The sequence below is a fragment of the Saccopteryx bilineata genome, chromosome 4 (assembly GCF_036850765.1).
Source record: "Saccopteryx bilineata isolate mSacBil1 chromosome 4, mSacBil1_pri_phased_curated, whole genome shotgun sequence".
In the NCBI taxonomy this organism is placed as follows: Eukaryota; Metazoa; Chordata; class Mammalia; order Chiroptera; family Emballonuridae; genus Saccopteryx; species Saccopteryx bilineata.
In genome coordinates this window covers 6,410,143-6,429,743 of record NC_089493.1, presented here as the reverse complement: position 1 = coordinate 6,429,743, position 19,601 = coordinate 6,410,143, and the positions used below count along the sequence as shown (strand labels likewise).

Sequence of the window (19,601 nt, the reverse complement as noted above, 5' to 3'; positions counted from 1 at the left end):
GATGTTAACATTAATAGGAGCTAGGTGAGAAGTATACAGAAATTCTCTGTACTCTACATTTTTTTTTTTTTGTAAATCTAGTTATTTTAAAGTAAGGTTTTTTAAAGTCACAGTTACAGAAAAAGATGTGTTCAGTCTTTTTCTCAGTGTTTCCATCTTGTTCTTCCCCAGACCCTATTGGTAGCCATTATTTTTATTAGTTTGTCTCCTCTTACTTCCCCCTTACCTGCCACTCACTCCCCGTGCACGCTCTGCCTCTGCACTTCCAGCCTCTGGCTGGCCCTGCACCGTCTCCGCACCGGGACTGAGCTCTTTGCACTTTGGAGTAGCTGTGTGGTAGCTACGCCGTTGTGTTCATGCCAGTGCCCTATTGATCGATGGACATTTGGGTTGTTTACAGTTTTTCTATTATCTTGTGCGGATGTGGTTTTATATTTGTGATGGTATTTTCAGAATCGATTCCGGAAAGTAAGCTTGTTGTAATAAAGCATAGTGCTAATGATTATGTAACTTTGTTAGGTATCACCAGATTCCCTGTGAGGGTCATTCCGGGTGTCCTGCTGGCAGTCTGTGAGATCGCCTGCTTCTCCTTGGCCTTGCCAGCAGGATATATAGTGAAACTTTGCTGCTGCTTCTCTCTCTCTTAGGAGTCTAACATTTTCAAAGAATCTTTTGAAAAGAACAAGTCTACTTCAATAAATGAAGGAGAACAAAGAAAACTCAAGCCCTTCAGTAGCGTCAGCCAACCTGGACCACACGAAACCATGTTGGTACTGGGATAAGAAAGACTTGGCTCATACACCCTCTCAACTTGAAGGACTTGACCCAGCCACGGAGGCCCGCTACCGCCGAGAGGGGGCTCGCTTCATCTTTGATGTGGGCACACGTTTGGGACTGTATCCTTACCTCTTGGGAATCTGTTGTCGATAGGCTCCGTACCACCACGGACAGTTATTTAGATACTGTAGACAAAATGTATAGTAATAGCTCTGTTCTGAAGTGGCTCTTGAGTCCCTTGTTGTCTAAATGTTCTTTCTGATTTTCTTGGATCTTGAAGGGTTTTCTGTTTTCCGCTTTTCATTTAACTGTGCAGACTTAGCCACTGGGCGAGTGGCCCCGGGAGGAAAACACCATGAGATGGTCCTAAAGGACAGTGAGGCCAGACGCGTTCCTGGCGGGCGGCCCTGGCTCGGTGCTGTGCCGGGACTCTGGGGCCCGCCTCCCGTCCACCCGCTTTGCCGTCTGCAGTGTTGGCGCCTGCTGCTGTTGCTGTTCTTTGTCTTTTTCCGCATTTAACTAAGAACATGGCCTATGAAAATTTGGCTAAAGTCCTTAACCGGGACAACAGACATTATGATACCCTGGCAACTGGAATAATTTATTTTCATCGCTTCTATATGTTTCATTCCTTCAAGCAATTCCCAAGATATGTAAGTATTTGAGCTATACTGTAATTCTCTATCACAGGTAATTATTCCCGTACAGTTTAGTGGACTGGTATGATCTCTATTTCTAGAGAATGTTTATTTTCACATAGTATATGCTATCTAGAAACAAAATCATACTTGAGCTTTTTTTTAAATTAACCATATTCAGATTTCTTTTTTTATTTAGGGTAACATGGCCCAGCCATATGGCACTTTGTGTGAAAGTTTACTTCCCTTTCACCTTTGCCAGTATAAATTTGGGCTTAAAATTGAGACCCAACAAAGGCCAAGAAGGAATAGAAATGTTTTAGGCCGTTGCTCCTTCTGTGGCTCCCGGAACGAGCACCGTGTCTCCTGCTCTGTGGGTGTTGCAGAGGGGACCCTGCCTCGGTGGCTCAGTCCAGGACAGGTGGCACAGCATGTACAGGACACACGGTGAGGCGGGAGGCCACGGGAGCGGTGCAGAAGGAAGGCCGCAGTGTTCGAGGAAGAGACTAATTCCATCGTGGGGGATCAGGGAATATGCTAGGGGAAGGTGCCGGCAGTAGTTAAGCCCTGACTTGAAGTCAGCCTGAGACGTGCCCACGAGCTGGGGCAGCAGTGGCCCAGCAGAAAGTAGCCGGACAGACGTGGAGGAAGCGTGCAGTGAGTGTCCACCCTGCCAGGAGGCCTGCTCGGCAGGAGTGGAATGGGGGGCCCTGGGCGGGAGGGCGAACTGGGTCAGACCGAGGTGAGTGTTGAGTTCCAGACCAGGGCATTTGACTTGAGTAGAGAAACTGAAGCGGTCGAAGGGTTTCATAAAGAAGGTAATAGAATTAGACTTAACAGGAAAACCATTTATTAAGGGTTCTTCCTTTTGCCGAGATTTTACTTAGCTTTGTAACACAAGTTCTAGAGGAAGGGAAGGGGATTAGTTCAGCGTCGTACCCCTGGCCCAGGGTCTACCGTCTAGTGATCAGATTCTGTGGAGGGGGACATGCAGGAGAGATGGGCGCAAACGGGAAAGCTGAAGACGGAGCAGGGAGGCCACCTCCGTGGCGTGGGGCAGGGCTTGGACCCTGCAGCTGAAGGGAATGGCAGGACAGCGCAGCGGGGCGCTGGTGAAGGGCTGGGACCCACGGAGCGTGCGTTGCATGTGCCCTCTCTCTGCAGCCAAGCTCCGTCCAGGGAGGCGTCAGTGGCAGCGTGGGAAGAAAATTTGTGTCTGTGCTTTCTTCCCTTCTGACATCTACTTTGTTTAGATGATGTGCTTCAGAAAATTAAATTTGAAATAATTTATGACGCCAAGTTGGGGGGAGAGTGACGTTTCCTTTGAGATTTTAGGGTCTCCGAGTCCCTGAGAATGAGAAAGGGCGAGGTAGGAGGAGAGGGACCAGTTTGTTGTGAAGGCCAGAGGCCTTGTGTTCCGTGCGAGCTTTGTTGACAGTATCTCAGCAGCTGTTGTCTTCCTTTTAGGTAACAGGAGCTTGTTGTCTCTTTCTGGCCGGGAAAGTAGAAGAGACGCCCAAAAAATGTAAAGATATCATCAAAACAGCTCGTAGTTTATTAAATGACGTACAGTTTGGCCAGTTTGGAGATGACCCAAAGGTAAGTCCAGGGGCAGCATTAAAATAGAAGTCCTTGCCTGCCCAGGCGGTGGCGCAGTGGATAGAGCATCGGACTGGGATGCAGAGGACCCAGGTTCGAGACCCTGAGGTCACCAGCTTGAGCACGGGCTCATCTGGTTTGAGCAAAGCTCACCAGCTTGGACCCAAGGTCGCTGGCAAAGGGTTACTCGGTCTGCTGAAGGCCCACAGTCAAGGCACATATGAGAAAGCAATCAATGAACTAAGGTGTCGCAACGAAAAACTGATGATTGATGCTTCTCATCTCTCTCCGTTCCTGTCTGTCTGTCCATATCTGTCCCTCTCTCTGACTCTCTCTGTCTCTGAAAAAAAAAAATAGAGGTCCTTGTGTTAACAGTGGCATGGCTCCTGTATCTTCCAGGCCCCAGGCCCTAAGGGGACCAATGCAGAAGGGACTTTTCTTGATTCTGTAAGAGAGGAAGGATGATTTGTAGCTACACTTGGGTAGCGCTGGCTAAGGTGCCAGGTCATGTTCACACAATAGCACATCGAATCAACATGAGCAAGGTCCTCGCACGGCCGTCTGCGCTCCTAGACTCAGAAGCAATGGGCTGCTTTGGTTCAGGGGTGAAGGCAGGTTCTGGCAGATGGAAGGTACCGATACCATGTGTTACATGTGCGTGCATCAACATCGGCTGTGTCTTTTGCTTCCCAAGAAGCGTGGAAGGCATTAACATCTGCAGCTATTTTCAGACATCCAGGGGTTGATCTGGGTTGGACCACCCATCCTATCCTTTCCCCACGACCCCTGCTCATGTCAGGGAATGATGTTAAATTGTATAGATGCTTTTGTTACGTTCTTAAAACAGGGGTCTCAAACTCGCGGCCCACGGGCCGCATGCGGCCCACCGAACAATTTTGTGCGGCCCGCAGACTAATCCACGGGCTTACTTAATTTTATCCAAAATATTTTGAATTTCGTGGATTACTCTGTGGGCCGCACAAAATTGTTCGGCGGGCCGCGAGTTTGAGACCCCTGTTCTAAAAGGACCACTTTCAGAGACCAGTGGCGACTGTGCCACCCCATTCTTGTCAGGTTCCCCCATTGTAACCCTTATAGTACCTGTTAAGTATGCTTCATAGTGTTTATCACAGCTCATTATTAGATTTTAATCTCATAGTCACACAAAGAACTTTCCTCTTAACTATAAGATCTGTGAGCACAAAGCCCATGTCCGTTTTGTCTGGTACCTAGTACAGTGCTGGACAGAGTAGGCATTCAGTAGGTGCTTATTGAATGATGGACAAACTGATGTGGGAGAAGCTCAAAAATCACCATTAAAGCGAGGCTAACCAACCCAAAGTTCAGCACTGGTCACCATCCTGTGTTTCCTGACCAGCTGTTGCCGCCCTCCATAGCTACCCTGTCTCTGCCAAGCAGTATTTATATGTGTCCATAAGGGGGGGGGGTGTGTGAGAGAGAGTTTTCCTCCTTGCTTTCAGGAGTTAGCAGAGGCCCAGAACACTTTTGCATATACTGTGGTTAACAGTACATAAATTCATTCACCTGTTTGTAAAAATGTGGCCCTGTTAGGAACTCTTACTAACAATGATCAGAAATGCACTTTTAGAAAAGTAACGTGGCCACAAGATGTCCTAAGTGCCTGTGCACACTTGATTTCTACAGAGCAGAAGCGTGGGCAGGCTGCGGGCACCGGGGTCAGCGCGCGTGTGTTGTCCCAGGTGCTGTTGGAGAAGTCCCATCTCACTTTCTGCCTCCACCACTGTACCATCAAGTCAGGAAGCCGGGACCCTGGTCGGCACGGAGGGGTCGGAGTTCTGCAGCTCTCCTGTCCCGGCCAGAAGATAGAAAGGGGAATGGCCCTGCCCGTCAGACCGCTCGCTGCACCAGGGCCCAGCCTGGCCCGAGTGGGCACGGGGGTCTTTAACCTGCTTCGGCTCTGTCTGTGCAGTCTCCCCAGACGAGATCGGGTGAGGGCTGCAGGCGAGGACCCGGGTCTGGAGCAGCAGACACTGTGGAGGGCGTGTTCCTTGGTGCAGAGGAGAAAGGGGCAGTTTGGGGGGAGGCAGTACAAGCAAGTAGGAAAACTGGTCATGAATCATGTGAACTGGTTGGCCTTGTTTAGCTTTGCTCTGACTGTGTGGTCCCCCTTCCTCATTATATTAATTTCTCATGTATTCAGCAAATACTGTATGTGTTCCAGCCCCTGTGTTAGATACTAGATGTAAAACTGGTGGCAAAACAAATAGAGCCTTTTTCCTCGTGGATTTTACATGAGCCCGGAAGAGGTTTGAATCAAGTGTTTGTCTAACTACCCAAGTATGAGCTGTGATACATGCTGTAAGGTTGGGTAAGGATGCAATGCAACATTGAACCTGGACCCAGACAAGGCCCCCAGACAGGTACAGGCTGAGGGAAAGTTCCCTGAGGACTGCTGTTTGCACACAGACCTGAAATTACCCCTTTAATTGAGTATTTGAGACATAAAGGGAGGCCAGGCCTAGGGCCATGTTGTAGTGCCCTGAGCTGCAACCTTGTCAGTGATTGGCACACTTGGTAGAAGATTATGTTGAAACTTCTGGGAAACAGGTGGTGACAGAAATGGTGAAAAACAGTGTGAGCAGGATTCTTTTATACATTGTGAACGTTTCCAAGATTTTAGAAAGCATTTGTGAGAGAATGCTCGAGAAAGGAGGGCAGAAAAGTCTTTATCCTGCCGTGCCGTTTGGAATAATAAGTCCAGACAGTGGTCCGTGTGCTCTGAGAAGCAGCACCACACTTTCCAGTGAAGGCCGCTACCTGCCTGTCTGCCCTTCCCGGAGGTACCGGGTCGTGCAGCTGTTCGGGAGATCTGCAAGCCCCCTTTCTTCTGATGCGAACAAGTGACTCTCATCCTTCTCCAGCACAGGGTGTCGTGTGTGGCCCACGTTGTCTATAAGTGCTAGGTCGGCTGCACAGGAGTAAAAAGCTGAATTCAAGGAACACTTGTTTATGGATGTTAACTAGAGAAAGTGTAATAAAAGAGGAGACTCCATGTACAATAATACAACAGTAAAATAAGATATCCAGGAAGATACCTTACAAAAGTGTGTGGGACCTCTGGTCAGATAGCTCGGTGGGTTAGAGCATTGGCCCAATACGCAAAGGTTGCGGGTTCGATCCCCAGTCAGGGCACGTGCAGGTACAGATTGGTGTTTCTGTCTCTCTTTCTCTCTCCCTGCCTCGTCCTCTCAAATCAATAAGTAAATTTTAAAAAGTAAAAAGTTCTATTTTTTTGTGTGTGTGTGGAAACTGTAATGTAGAGAGGAGATACTTTAAAGCTTGTAAAAGATTGAAAAGATTTGCCTGACCTGTGGTGGCGCAGTGGATAAAGCGTCGACCTGGAAATGCTGAGGTCGCCGGTTTGAAACCCTGGGCTTGCCTGGTCAAGGCACATATGGGAGTTGATGCTTCCAGCTCCTCCCCCCTGTCTCTCTCTCCTCTCTCTCTGTCTCTCTCTCTCCTCTCTAAAAATGAATAAAAAAAAAAAATTTAAAAAAAAAAAAAAGATTGAAAAGATTTTAACTTCTGGTGGAAATATTCGGCATAGTTAAAAATGTCCATTTCCCTAAATTGTTCTATGAACTCAAGTAGTTCCCAATCAGAACATGAATACGAAAATACGAATAGCTTTTATTTTTTCTAGAATGATAATACTAAAATTTGGAGGGAAACATGCAAAACCAAGAAACTTTTTGAACTACAGTGTAGTTCAAGTAAATTAAAGAGTAAAGATCTGCTTTGTAAAGGGGGATTCATGTATTGAATCTGTGTTTCCAGTATTTTTTAATTAGCTCTGGTTATTTCATTACCTTAATTTCAGTTCTCCAGAATTTATCCTGGAGCCTGAGTGGGAGAAGAGGGTAAAAGGAACAAAAAATAGTTGTTCAAGTAGAGCTTGGAAAGGAAATAGACGGGAAAGCTCACTGTCCGTGCTGTTTGAGACCTGTGGTTAAAACTGCATCACACACTTCTTGTTTTATTTTTAGGAAGAAGTGATGGTTCTGGAGAGAATCTTATTGCAGACCATAAAGTTTGATTTGCAGGTAGAACATCCGTACCAGTTCCTGCTCAAATATGCAAAACAGCTCAAAGGTAAGAAAAAGTTACAGAATTCGGAAACCAAGTCTTTATAATCGTTGATGGCGCCGAGGTTATGCTTCTCAAAAAAGACGGCAGGAAATGCACATGCGCCGTACGCACTGGGCCGCAGTTTGCCGGACATTTCAGCAGCGTGGCCATTAATACTGTTTCCTTCTGTGTGTGAACAGACTTTGTCACCCAGGTGCCAAGTGTGTGACACAGGAAAATGAGTCAGAATTTTTTTAAATAGCCTAATAAAGGCAGCCTTGGAGCCAGGTGGCTCTCCCATAAACGGTGGCTCTCAGCCTGGGTCACACAGAGAGACCGGAGGGCCCGCTGGGCCCACCTGCTTGCTCTGCTGTGTGTAGGGGCTGGGCTGAGGGGACACTGGGCTTTATGGAAGCGCTTGCTGCTGCTTGTGCTGCTGCCTTTCTATTACTGCTGACTTACCTTTTTCCCATTTCCAGGTGATAAAAACAAGATCCAAAAGTTGGTTCAGATGGCATGGACATTTGTAAATGACAGGTACATATGTTCAAATGTTGATTTAATTATAGTGTTTTTAAATACACAGGGACTTTACACGCCATTTTATCCAAACCCCTTACCTTGTATCAGGGAGACTGACTAGACCCAGCTGGAAGAGCCAGTTAGTGGCAGGGCAGGGCTGGGGTTCGGGTGCTGGTTCTCTGCTCCCAGCAGAAGGAACGCCCTGCCGTGTCCTGGTGACGTGGGTGCTGAAATCTTTTCACCAGTTTGAAGCATAAGTCCAAAACAGTACAGAGAATTTTGACAACCAATTCTTAGAACCCATTTGGTTCTGCAAAAAAACACAACCATTTGGTGTTCTGGTTTTAGAGCCTTGATAGTCTGTCTACAGCAGTGTTTTTCAACTGCCGGTCCGTGCACTTGCACCGGTCCACCAGAAATTTCGAGCCGGCCCGCGAGAGAGGGTCTAAAGCCCAGGAACCTAACGTGGGACAGCATGCCTGTGAGTGGGTTGTCGTTTAAAGAAACGTTTCAGTGGCTAGGATTTCAACAGTTTGAAGGACATAGATCATTTTCATTTATATTTCATGGCATGACAATTTTTGAATATGCTGGAATTTTTCTGATTCTTTAAAGAACAAATCAGTTACTAAGGCTAAAGTAATTGATTTTGATTACTTTCAGAGGACTAGAAATTTCTTGAATACATGTATAGTCCTTGATTTGATCATGTTTAGAGAATAAGCAAATCGACATTTAGATGCAGCCTCTCGTTTCCGCGCATCGAGTTAATCACAGGTGTTTTCTCATCCAAGCTGAGTCACCTCTTTTTCTTGTGAACCAGCCTCTGCACGACCCTGTCACTGCAGTGGGAACCAGAGATCATCGCAGTGGCAGTGATGTACCTTGCAGGACGTTTGTGCAAATTTGAAATACAAGAATGGACCTCCAAGCCCATGTATCGGAGATGGTGGGAGCAGTTCGTGCAGGATGTCCCTGTAGATGTTCTGGAAGGTACTGGGCGTGCGAGCTTCTGGGAGGGTGGTCCCTGTGTAGGTGGTGCTGCCCTGAGGACAGGGGTCCCGCGGACAGATTTTCCCAAATAGGCCTGTGTAAACTCTTCTTCAGGAGCGCCCTTGGTTACGTTCCCAAATGGGATGTCCACTCTGTCCACACCCACAGTTGGTGACCTGAATACACCCACCAGTGCTGGGCACAGCAGGGATGGGTGAATTGCAAGCACGGTTCCCACTTGGTGGTCTGTGTGGGGGCATCGTGGTCCAAAGGAAAATGGGCTGATTTTTTTTCTAGGTAAAATTGTATTTAAGATACCAGTTTGTGGTAAATGTAATTGTTACCTATCACCTAGACATCTGCCACCAAATCCTGGACCTGTACTCACAAGGAAAACAACAGATGCCTCATCACACGCCCCATCAGCTGCAACCCCCACTGCCCCAATCTACACCACAAGTGCCGCCAGTGCCGCCGTCGCAGCCGGCTCAGGGCTCCGAGCCGCCGCCGCCCCAGCAGAAGGACTCACAGACGTCCGCCCAGCTGCCCCCGCCGCCACAGCAGGCCCAGCAGCCCAAGAAACCGTCCCCACAGCCCAGTCCTCCCCGCCAGGTGAAGCGAGCCACGGTGAGTGGCCGGCCTTCCAGGGGCAGTGCCCCACTGGAGTGCGTTCCTATTGCTGAGGGGTCAGTGTACCAGAAGCAGGGGTGACACACCGACCTGGTGTCAGACTGCGTGTCCGTGGGGAGCCTGAATCTGAGGTCAGAGGAGAGGCGCTGTCCTCCCACTGCCACTGCCTGTGTCGTCTCCGACAGGGCCCTGACACCTGCCATGGTGTCATTTCTGCCACTGCCCTGCTGGCGTGGGTGTCTCCAGTTCCCTCCGGCTCTGTAGCGTTCGGGTCTTTAAGTGACAGTGTTTGTAGCAGTTTCTCCCCATGGTCGTGCCGGCCCAGCAGGGAAGCCATTTGATGTTCCTCAGGCCCCAGAGGAAGCAGGGCAGCATAAGCACGTCAGGAAGTCTGCCCGTCAGAGCTAGGGCAGTGCGCTCAGGGCCTGAAACTCCGTGTTGCTCAGAACAGAGACAAGGTGGCGTTTCCATCTGATACGAAAAGGGAAGAGGAAGGAAGCAGAAACAGCGCCCTGCCCGTGGCGTGTGCCCCGCCCGTGGCGTGTGCCCTGCAGGTTAGGCCCGCGTGCAATGTTGTCTGAGGCCCCTTCTGTGGTGTCATTCAGTGCCTGGATTGTCTGTTCTTCTCTGTTCCCAGGGCCTGGGTTAATTGTTTTCTCTTTTGTAACAGGTGGTTTCTCCCAAAGAAGAAAACAAAGCAGCAGGTAATTGACTGTTCTACATTCTGTTTCTTAGTTTTATGTCTGCTTATCAAAACTTTATATTCGTAGTCAACATTGTTTCCTTTCAAATGATATCGTCCTTAAAATTTAACCTTAGAGCCCATCACGAGCTTGACCCTCCCTGCGGGGAAAAGTGCATTGTTGTCTTTGTTTATCCCAACTCTGTTTTTAGGTTGTATTCTGATAAAAGGTATTAGTAACAGTGTACCAAGTCACATGACAAAATGTCACTGTGCATGTAGAGATGTGTTGTAGGAGTATTTGTTTGTAGAGATTAGTGAAGAGAGTTAGGGCCCTGGGCGTCCCTGGCCTGAACTCCGGGCGGCAGGACGGTACCCAGAGAGCCACCACGCGGCGGGCACAGCTGCCTGTGCCCCGAGGCCCTTTCAGGTTCCTTTCATATATACACTGTGTACAGGAGATCCCGAAATTGCGTACCCCTTTGAGTAGTATGGACATTCTTGTACATCCTCGTGCCTCCTGACCAGAGTACGATCGATTTATTTTAAAAATGGGTAAGGCAACATTAAAAAAAAAAAGGCAAATGTATGTACTTCTTGTTTCCATAAATTGGTTATCAAACAAACATGATTTCAAGTTAATAAAAGTGTAACTGGAACTAATTTCATTTTTTGAAAAGAAAAGTCACTTCCTGGGGTCAGCAAGCATGAAAAAACCCACTACTCAAAGAGTTACATCCTTTCTGTATTGGAAGCAAAGGGAAGAGTGAGCACAGTGGGGAAAACCCCAGGAGAGGTGAGGCCTCGCCTGTGTCCTGGGCCCCCGCTGTGAGCTCCGAGGGCGTGGCTGTTTGCTGTGGTTCCCTTGCTCAGTCCCACGCAGGACCTCAGTGCGCTGTTCACGGAGCTGCTGTAGAAGTCTTCAAGTTACAGTAAAGCTACCTATTTTCGGGATCTTTATGGTTGTAATTTCAGCACTGGTGAATGTTTTTAGCTCTGAATGGACAGAAGCAGTAGGAGTGAGACCCGAGTGGGAGCACACCTGCCACGGAAGGGACACAGCTGAGCCCATGTGCAGCCTCTGCAGGGAGGTGGGCACAGCCGAGGCGCCCTGCAGGGGCGGGGCTGAGGGCGGGGCCTGTCCTAGAGGGGCCTCCAGTGAACCACGCTGGGACTTCCTGGACAGGAGGAGCCAAAAGGGTGTTCCTTTTGGTAGGAATGACGTGTGACTGGAGGTTCCAGACGGCGCCTAGCTCCCCGGAGGAGCGGGGATTCAGCAGAGGCAGTGGGAGCCTGGCAAAGCCTGGTCCTTTCAGAGTTCCCTGGCCCTGGTCACAGCTCGGGTGGCTGGGAACAGGGAGGGGCCGGCCGGCTTCCACACAAGACCTGGTGAGGGCAGAGGCAGAGGGGCCACGGGCCAGGAAGGGAGGTCAGGCACAACCTGCAGGTGGGGTCCCACCTGAGATACAGAACAGGCCACTAGCTCTAGAGCCGCCGAGTGCCAGCAGCATGGCGGACTCCACTGGCCTGGTACTCAGTGCAAAATACCGGATTTCTGAGAGTTGGTAAAAGAGAACATAAAAAATGTGATTAGTAAGTTTTTATGTTGCTTCTACATTGGAATTACTGAATTTTTATGTATCAGGTTAAGTACTAGCATAAATTTGACCTCTTCTGAATGTGGTTACATACTAAAAAGTTGAAAGCTCTGTGTGGCTCTTGTTTCTGCTGGATAACAGCTTGGCTGGCCGCGGGCAGGCTGGGGGCGTACCCAGGTGAGGGAGCCAGTCAGGAGGTGGAGGGGAGGGTGCTGGCCAGCAGCTGGCTCTAGGTAGGGGTGGGACTCGAAGGGCAGGCCCCCGGCTTGGGAGGATGGAGGCGAGAGGCAGATTCATCCGCCGGGACAGAGGGCCTCTGGTCTCTGAGAAGGTGATCAGGAGAGACATGCCTGGACCTTGAATCGGCCCGTTTCTGAGACAGGAAAGTGGGCAGCAGCACCATAGCAGGTTTGGGTCAGCGGAGTGCAAGCCTGGGGAGAGTGAGTTTCAAGAAGAAAGGGCTAGACCGTACAAACAAGAAGCTTGAGTTTGTTTTTGATCGTGTGCGCTCACACACTGTCTGTAAACGGAAGATGCTGGACTTGGTGTAGCCTGTCTGGACGGCTCAGCATTGTCACTGTGGATGCTGGCCACATGCACCTGCTCGGCCCTGGAGGGTGGGCTGTGTCCCCGCCCTGGTGGCCCCAACACCTTGGCTTTAAGGTCACTCACCTGCAGTTCTCTACGGTGCCAGTCACGTGCTGTTTCTGATGGGCGGCCAACTGGGAGCAAATATTTGTGAGAGAGAGAATAAAAAGGTTGTCGTTTCCCATGAGCATCGGGGGCCTTTCTCTGTGCTCTGTGTGTCAGTGGGGACTCCAGGGGGTCAGAGGTGCTCTCTCTGCTGCTTTAAGGTCATTGGAAGGACTCCTCTTATGGGAAAGGGGGTAGAGAATTCGTTTTCTTTTGGGGGGGCAGAGGAGGTTGTATTTGTTTTGTTTTAAAGGGATTAGTAATCAATGATTTGGCTGAGGCCTTCCTCAAATTCCCTTAAAGCCTTATTCTTATCTGCTCTTTTTCCCCAAAGAAATTGCTTACCAGTCCTTTTCTGTTTCTTGCTATACATATTTGTTCACATGAAGCAGTGTGAGTGCTTTTTTTATCATCTTTTTTTCGTAGAACCACAACCACCTAAGATCCCCAAGCTCGAGACCACCCACCCACCACTGCCTCCAGCCCACCCACCACCAGGTCAGTGCCTCGGGCGGCTCTTCCCCCTGCTGCTCTGAGGGCAGGCGTGGGAGGTCCTGGGGAACATTTCTAGAAGGGAAACTTTATATTCGAAAGGTCCAAAGACAGTAGTGACCATGGGTCTTTCAGAAAACTGTCACAATCAGGTATTTTGAGGATGTTATAAGTTCTGGGTACATTTCAGCACTCACATCTGGGCAGGGTGCCGTGCGGGGCTCCTGCCCGGGCTGTCTGTGACCACTCCTGTACCACCAGCCCTGGCCCTGCAGGCGGCGGCCCAGGACTGCGCACCAACTGTTCTCTTCCCTGCAGAACGGAAGCCACCCCTCTCGGCTGCCTTAGGGGAGGCCGAGCCACCAGGCCCTGTGGACGCCAGTGACCTCCCCAAAGTCCAGATTCCTCCTCCGGCCCACCCGGCCCCCGTGCACCAGCCACCGCCGCTGCCACACCGGCCACCGCCGCCACCCTCCAACTACATAACCGGGATGTCCACCACCAGCTCCTACATGTCCGGGGAGGGCTACCAGAGCCTCCAGTCCATGATGAAGACGGAGGGCCCCTCCTATGGCGCCCTGCCCCCCGCCTATGGCCCACCAGCTCACCTGCCCTACCACCCCCATGTCTACCCCCCCAACCCACCCCCACCACCAGTGCCCCCTCCCCCAGCCTCCTTCCCCCCACCTGCCATCCCACCTCCCACTCCTGGCTACCCTCCCCCTCCACCTACCTACAATCCCAACTTCCCACCCCCACGCCTGCCCCCCACCCATGCCGTCCCACCTCACCCTCCCCCAGGCCTGGGCCTGCCCCCAGCTAGCTACCCGCCTCCATCTGTCCCCCCAGGAGGACAGCCCCCCGTGCCCCCTCCTATCCCCCCACCTGGCATGCCTCCCGTTGGGGGGCTGGGCCGCGCAGCCTGGATGAGATAACCTGACGCCTTTTCCCCCATGTTTTTCTTTTAAGTTTTTCTATTCAACTTGAAGAGCAGTTGAAGGCAGTGAGCAGCAGGGTACCTTGTATAGCGCTAGGCAGGTGCAGGATGGGGAGACGCGGACCAGGCCCGAGAGGTGGGCCCAGGGGCAGTGGGGACAGCAGTGTTTGGTGCAGGCAGGGCCGCGCCTTTTGCCGCCGAGCTGTGCGCTGGTATCAGCTCTCCTGTCGCCTGAGAGCCCTGCACTGGGCGACTACACTAGTGAGAATGTTAACCGGCCATATTGGCTCAGTCAATAGCTTCCTTAAGAAGTGCGTTTCCTTCTAGAAATCAGTGCCTATTTTTCCTGGACTCTCCATTTTAAGTAGTCCAGTTCCAGCTGAAGTCAGGCTGTTGTCATTGCTCTCATCCTGTGATGTCCCCCCATGACACCCAGTCAGAGGAACCACTTTTTGATTTAGAGGTATTTGTGTCCTTTGTGCTAGTTACTTTGAAGGGGTGCCTGGCTGGATGGCTTTCCTTTGTCCTCCAGCAAGAAGGGGAGGACTGTACTTGGAAAGTAATGTATGTTTACATCGCTCTGCAGATTCCTGTACATAGAGATATATTTTTTAAGTGTGAATGTAACAACATACTGTGAATTCCATCTTGGTTACAAATGAGACTCCTTCAGTCAGTTATCCAAATAAAAAGCAGCTCTGAACCCGTTATCTGTCACTGGCTGGAGGTGGGGCTCGGGGCGCAGCAGCCCCAGAGTGGGCAGCACCCGCACGGGCAGGAGGAACCGAGTTCTAACCCAGCTTGGAGCTGCTGCGTGTTCCGGCAGGCACAGGTTCCTGGGTTAGAGGGGGATTTGAATTGGAAATCCTTTCCCTTTCTGGCCCTTGCTGGGCAGAGGCCCAGTAGCAGTTAGTGGTGTGCACCACCCACACCGTGGGGGATGGCTCTGTGCCTAGCGACAGCCCCCCTCTGAAATGCTCCCGGGGCCGCGCCCTCCACCAGGCAACCCAGTCACCCAAAACAAGGACTGCGCATCCACCGTGGAGGCTTACAAAGAGCCTTTATTTATCTAGCGCAAAGTATACACTGTCACAATCTTCTGTTACCTTTTACTAAAATAGTTCAAGTCAATGTTTTTACCACACTATCAAAAAAGTTCTATTTTTCTTTCCCCAAATCAAAGTGGTTCAATAGAAGGTAAACCACGCCTGAGCCGGAGGGGCTGGCCCCAGTTCTCAGGGGGTCACGTCCTACAGAAAATAGAGCACGGCTACAGTCCGGGGACAGGAACCAGACGTTCCAGCCATTCCAGAAAGCACCGATTCTTCCAGGTTATGAAAAATATACACCTCTACCGCTCTGCAGTCATGCATTGTTTCTTTAAAAAAAATCAGTAGTATTTTGTTTCCTCTCAAGTTTTCAAGAAAAAAAAAATGAAAGGTCACTTTTTTTCTTTCAACACTGATGTGTAGCTAATCACTTCTGGGTAAAAATGCACCCCCCAAACGCTCCGCAGACTGTGACCCCAGGATGGCCGGGGCCACCTGGGCTGAGGCTGGAAGGGTAGGCTCCATCACAGTGGGACATGAAGCCACAGTGCCAGGTGTCACCAGTGACTTCAGGGTCTAGAAACAGGATTTGGAAGGGAAAAGGGACCTTTATGAAAGGACACCAAGTTCAGCAACACCCCCACCCACCATGAGCCGTTAGAGCCAAGGCTCCAGAGGGGCAGGAGGTCACCCAGTGTCACTACACTCCCGTTCGCGGCAGAGCCGGCCTCCCCTGCGCTGGCCCCTGCGCTGAGACCCTCTGGGTCCCCCCACCCATGAGCGCTCTCCCCTGCAGCTGTAAACGACCCCATGTGGGGGCAGGCAGAGCTGCCGCTGGTTTCCTTTTGAACAGCTTATGTGAGCGAGGTGACTGTCACAGGTACAGCTCTGCTAGAAAGCCAGCCCGCGCAGTGTTGGCTCAGGGGCACAAGGGGCAGGCAGGTCTGTCTCAGTGTGGCTCATTCTGCCTCCCTGGGTTGGGACAGGGACGCTCTGCCTGGTCCCCGGCAGCATCACAGCTTAGGGACAGGGTCCCATCCCTCCAGAGGAGAAAGGCCCCTGGGAGGCTGTCCTGGGTCAGTGTGCAGGACCTGCAGACACCAGGGGGCCTGCCTTATTGCTTATTTTCAGTCATGGCAAAGCCGACCTGGCAAATGGGCTCCCAGACATGGCTCCCACCGAAACAGACCCATCTCACTTCAGCCGCTTGTGGTTCTTTCGACTCCAAACCAGAAGGGGGTCTCTGCCCCCCAGCTCACTGCCCACTTGGGCAATAACCACCCAGTACCGTGACCAAGGATGCTCACCCCACTCAAGTGTACACCCCAGCAACAGGGAACTCACCACTGACCTAACGGCAAGTCCCCTCCAGAAAGCCCATGGCTCCCTGTAAAGTAACACCCAGAGCGGACAGAACGTGCCCATTGCCGTCAGCAGTACCCACTTGGCACTCCCCGGGCCTGAGGGCCACGAGCCCTTCCCCTGAGAGTGTACAACCCAGGGGCGCCCATGGGAACTGCTGTCTCGGTCCCAGTCCCTGACATAGGCGAGCCTGGTGCAAAGGCGACCTCCCGGGCCCTCCGAGCGCTGGCTGCATGCAGCCTCGGCAGCCCTCGGTGCTGCTGGGGGGGGGGGGGGGGGGGGGGTGGACGAGAGCTGAACAGACTGCGTACCAGCCCATGCTACCAGCACCGAAGGGGGCCTGTCCCTGCCTGCCTTCCAGGTTCTGGGGTCTCACCTATAACGTGCCACAGATAGTCTATGCCCTCTGGGCCTCGTTTTCCTCAAAAAAATTTAAAAATTTACATACCACACTTTAGTTTATACATGGTCATTTACACCGATGGTCTGATTTGAACTCCCCGGCCACCCCCCACCCCCCCCCACACAAGCCCCACGAGGAGGTCCAGAAGCTCCCATCTACCTCGGAGAACACGGGCTCAGAGGGAGGGACTGTCCACCAGATGAGGCAGCAGAACTCGGTGTGGGCCTCAGCTCCCCTCTGGCAGGTGACCCCATCAGCTCGCATGCTGTGAGCACGGGCCAAGGACAGCAATGACCTCTAACCATAAGCAGTCAAGAGAACCCCTGAGACCTCACTTTGCACCAAGAGCCCAGAGAGGCTGAGTGACTTGCGGACAGTCACACAGCAAAAAGCCAGAGCCAGGTCAGGCTCCTTCCAAAGAGGGCAGAACTCTTATCACTGTGGCCATAGAGCTGTGTCCATAGTGACCAACGATGGGGCCAGGCTCCGGGGGGGACATCACAGCGGGCCAGAGGCACAGCTGTGAGCCAGTACTGCCCGTCTGGAGAGGGACATGTGCAGCTTAGCCCAGGGACTCTGCACTTGGCCTTCCTGCGTTCCTGGCCCATCGTGTGAACCATGGGAACGGGTGCCTCAGGCTCTGGGCTCCGGGTTCCGGGTTCCGGGTTCCGGGCTCCGGGCAGGAAGAACCTGAAAAGATTGGGCACACCTAGCACAGGGTGGGGAAGAGCACTGCGGAGGGCTGGGGAGGCATGAACAGGAAGTGGCAGCTGACAGCGCGGCCCTGAAGAAGGGTCTTGGGAGCTACCCTATCTGTGGCTCAGGGGACCCAGTGTTTGGGTCACAGCAAGTGGATGAAAAGCGGTGCCCCCTGCAACAGGTCCGGCTGCCAACGGTCCTGCCCAGTGCGGCGGCAGCCAGGGGACGGGGGCTTGATGAGGTGTGGGGCACAGCCTGCCATGGCCGCCGGGCTGGGCATCTAGGTGCAACCTTCTGCTCTCGCTGGAGGAGCCTGCCTCCTGGGCCCCAGCATGGGACGAGGCTGTCTGGGCCCCGGGCTCATCCTCCCAGTTTGCTGGTGTGAGAGATGTGGGGGTGGAGGCCTGGCCAGCAGAGGGTCGGATGTATGGCCTCCAAGCCACAGCCCACAGCATCCTATGTACATCCTATATTCATCACAGAAGAAGACAGGGGCTCAGCCAAAAGGCCTGCCACTTTCCCTGGGGACCCTGGGCAGGACAGTCCGTGTCCACGGAGGAAAGGCCCTACAAAGGCCCCTTGAACTGGTTCCCAGACAGGTGCTGCCGAATGGAGGGCTTGGAGCTGGCGGCGTCTCCCAGTTTTCTCCAGACCACCTGTGCAGAGGGGCGAGCTGTGAGTGCAGGGCCCACCTGCAGCCCACCCGGGGGCCTGTGCACACACACCCCAGCCAGGAGGGGAAACTGAGGCCACGTGAGGCCTGGAGACACTCACACAGGCCAGGTCTTTCCATGTGCATCCTCATGGCCACACCGGCCACCACTAGGTGTGAGCTTAGCCTCTCAGCTGTCCAGCGGGACCCATGAGTTCAGAAGGCAGCTTAGGAGGAGGGCTCAGAACACCCCACCCCCACGCACCGGAGGCCCTGGTTCGGTTCCCGTGCACCACCCTGCCCTGCTGGCTCCCCAGCGAGCAGGGTCAGGGCGGGAGGCTCTCCGTCCCAGGAAGACCCAGAGGCAGCCCGGCTTCCAGAAGCGAAGGCAGGCCCAGCCCCGCAGGCCCAGAGGAGGGCCTGCTGCCCACACACCCTGTCTAAGCACCGCCCGTGTAGCCATAAGGGCTGAGCATCAGGACACACGGGGTAAACAAGACCAGTCCTCAGGGCCAGAGGCACAGTCCTGAGATAGACAGACCTGCTGAGATCAGGGACCCCATTCTCTTCTCAGGGGGCAGGGAGAGTGAGGACAGGCCAGGCCAGGACAGTGAGACCAGGCCAGGCCAGGCTTCCCAAGCTCCAGCCGCTCCAGGTCACCGTCCTTTTCCCACAGGAAAGGTTGCAACCACAGCCCCAGTGTGAGGCCAGGACGCCCGGCCCAGCCCGAGACCCCGGCCCCAGCCCAGGAGGTGCCTCACTCACATTGCACATCTCGCGGACGATGGCCTTCTCTTTCTCGCTGAGGTCCTCCTCACAGCTGTCCTGGAGCTGCCGGTCCAGGTTCTCGTGCACTTCCAGGACCTGTGGGGGCGGGGTGGAGAGAGCTGAGGGGCTGGTCCTCTCCCCTCCCCCCAGGGACACTGCAGACACCACAAAGGGGAAGCAGCACCTCCATGTCTCTGAAGGCAGAGCTGAGGACGGGGTCACCAGGAAGCAGAGGTCACCCTCGGACAAGTGGACTCACCCCAATCCAGGGCCCCCGCTGGTGATTAATGAGCAAGAGGGCTGAGGACAACACCCACTTGTGCGCTTACGTGTGGGTGTGGGTGTGGGGTGTGCGGTGTGGGGGTGTGGGGGGTGGGGGGGGTGGGGGGGTGGGTGTGGATGTGTGGGTGTGGGGGGTGTGGATGTGGATAGGTGAATGGGTGGGTGGGTGTGGGGGGTGTGGATGTGGATGAGTGGGTGTGGGGGATGTGGATGTGTGGATGTGGGTGTGGGGGTGTGGATGTGTGGATGTGGATGTGTGGGTGTGGGGAGGTGTGGATGTGTGGGTGTGGATGGGTGGGTGGGTGTGGGGGATGTGGATGTGTGGATGTGTGGATGTGTGGGTGTGGGGGGGTGTGGATGTGGATAGGTGGATGGGTGGGTGGGTGTGGGGGATGTGGATGTGGATGTGTGGGTGTGGGTGTGGATGTGTGGGTGTGGGGGTGTGGATGTGGATGGGGGGGTGTGGGGGTGTGGATGTGGATGTGTGGGTGTGGGGAGGTGTGGATGTGTGGGTGTGGATGGGTGGGTGGGTGTGGGGGATGTGGATGTGTGGATGTGTGGATGTGTGGATGTGTGGGTGTGGGGGGATGTGGATAGGTGGATGGGTGGGTGGGTGTGGGGGATGTGGATGTGGATGTGTGGGTGTGGGTGTGGATGTGTGGGTGTGGGGGTGTGGATGTGGATAGGTGGATGGGTGGGTGGGTGTGGGGGATGT

At 52.9% G+C, this 19,601-nt stretch overlaps 2 protein-coding genes across 3 annotated transcripts in view; one reads left to right on the top strand and one right to left on the bottom strand.

Moving 5' to 3' along the window:
* Nucleotides 1–16,886, top strand: part of CCNK (cyclin K) — a 29,061-nt gene extending 12,175 nt beyond the window's left edge. The window contains exons 2-11 of the mRNA XM_066277976.1: nt 648–896; nt 1,349–1,430; nt 2,883–3,014; nt 7,043–7,148; nt 7,604–7,661; nt 8,470–8,639; nt 8,995–9,266; nt 9,940–9,973; nt 12,669–12,740; nt 13,053–16,886. Coding sequence (XP_066134073.1) covers nt 700–896; nt 1,349–1,430; nt 2,883–3,014; nt 7,043–7,148; nt 7,604–7,661; nt 8,470–8,639; nt 8,995–9,266; nt 9,940–9,973; nt 12,669–12,740; nt 13,053–13,669 — 1,740 coding nt within the window. The 5' untranslated portion in view covers nt 648–699 and the 3' untranslated portion in view covers nt 13,670–16,886. The remainder of the gene's footprint in view (nt 1–647; nt 897–1,348; nt 1,431–2,882; nt 3,015–7,042; nt 7,149–7,603; nt 7,662–8,469; nt 8,640–8,994; nt 9,267–9,939; nt 9,974–12,668; nt 12,741–13,052) is intronic.
* A 752-nt stretch (nt 16,887–17,638) lies between these two features.
* The window catches only part of CCDC85C (coiled-coil domain containing 85C), an 80,787-nt gene continuing 78,824 nt past the window's right edge, over nt 17,639–19,601 (bottom strand). For both annotated transcript variants that reach the window (XM_066277977.1, XM_066277978.1), the window contains exons 5-6: nt 18,602–18,700; nt 17,639–17,840 (exon numbers count right to left, since the gene is read on the bottom strand). In XM_066277977.1, coding sequence (XP_066134074.1) covers nt 17,751–17,840; nt 18,602–18,700 — 189 coding nt within the window. In that variant the 3' untranslated portion in view covers nt 17,639–17,750. The remainder of the gene's footprint in view (nt 17,841–18,601; nt 18,701–19,601) is intronic.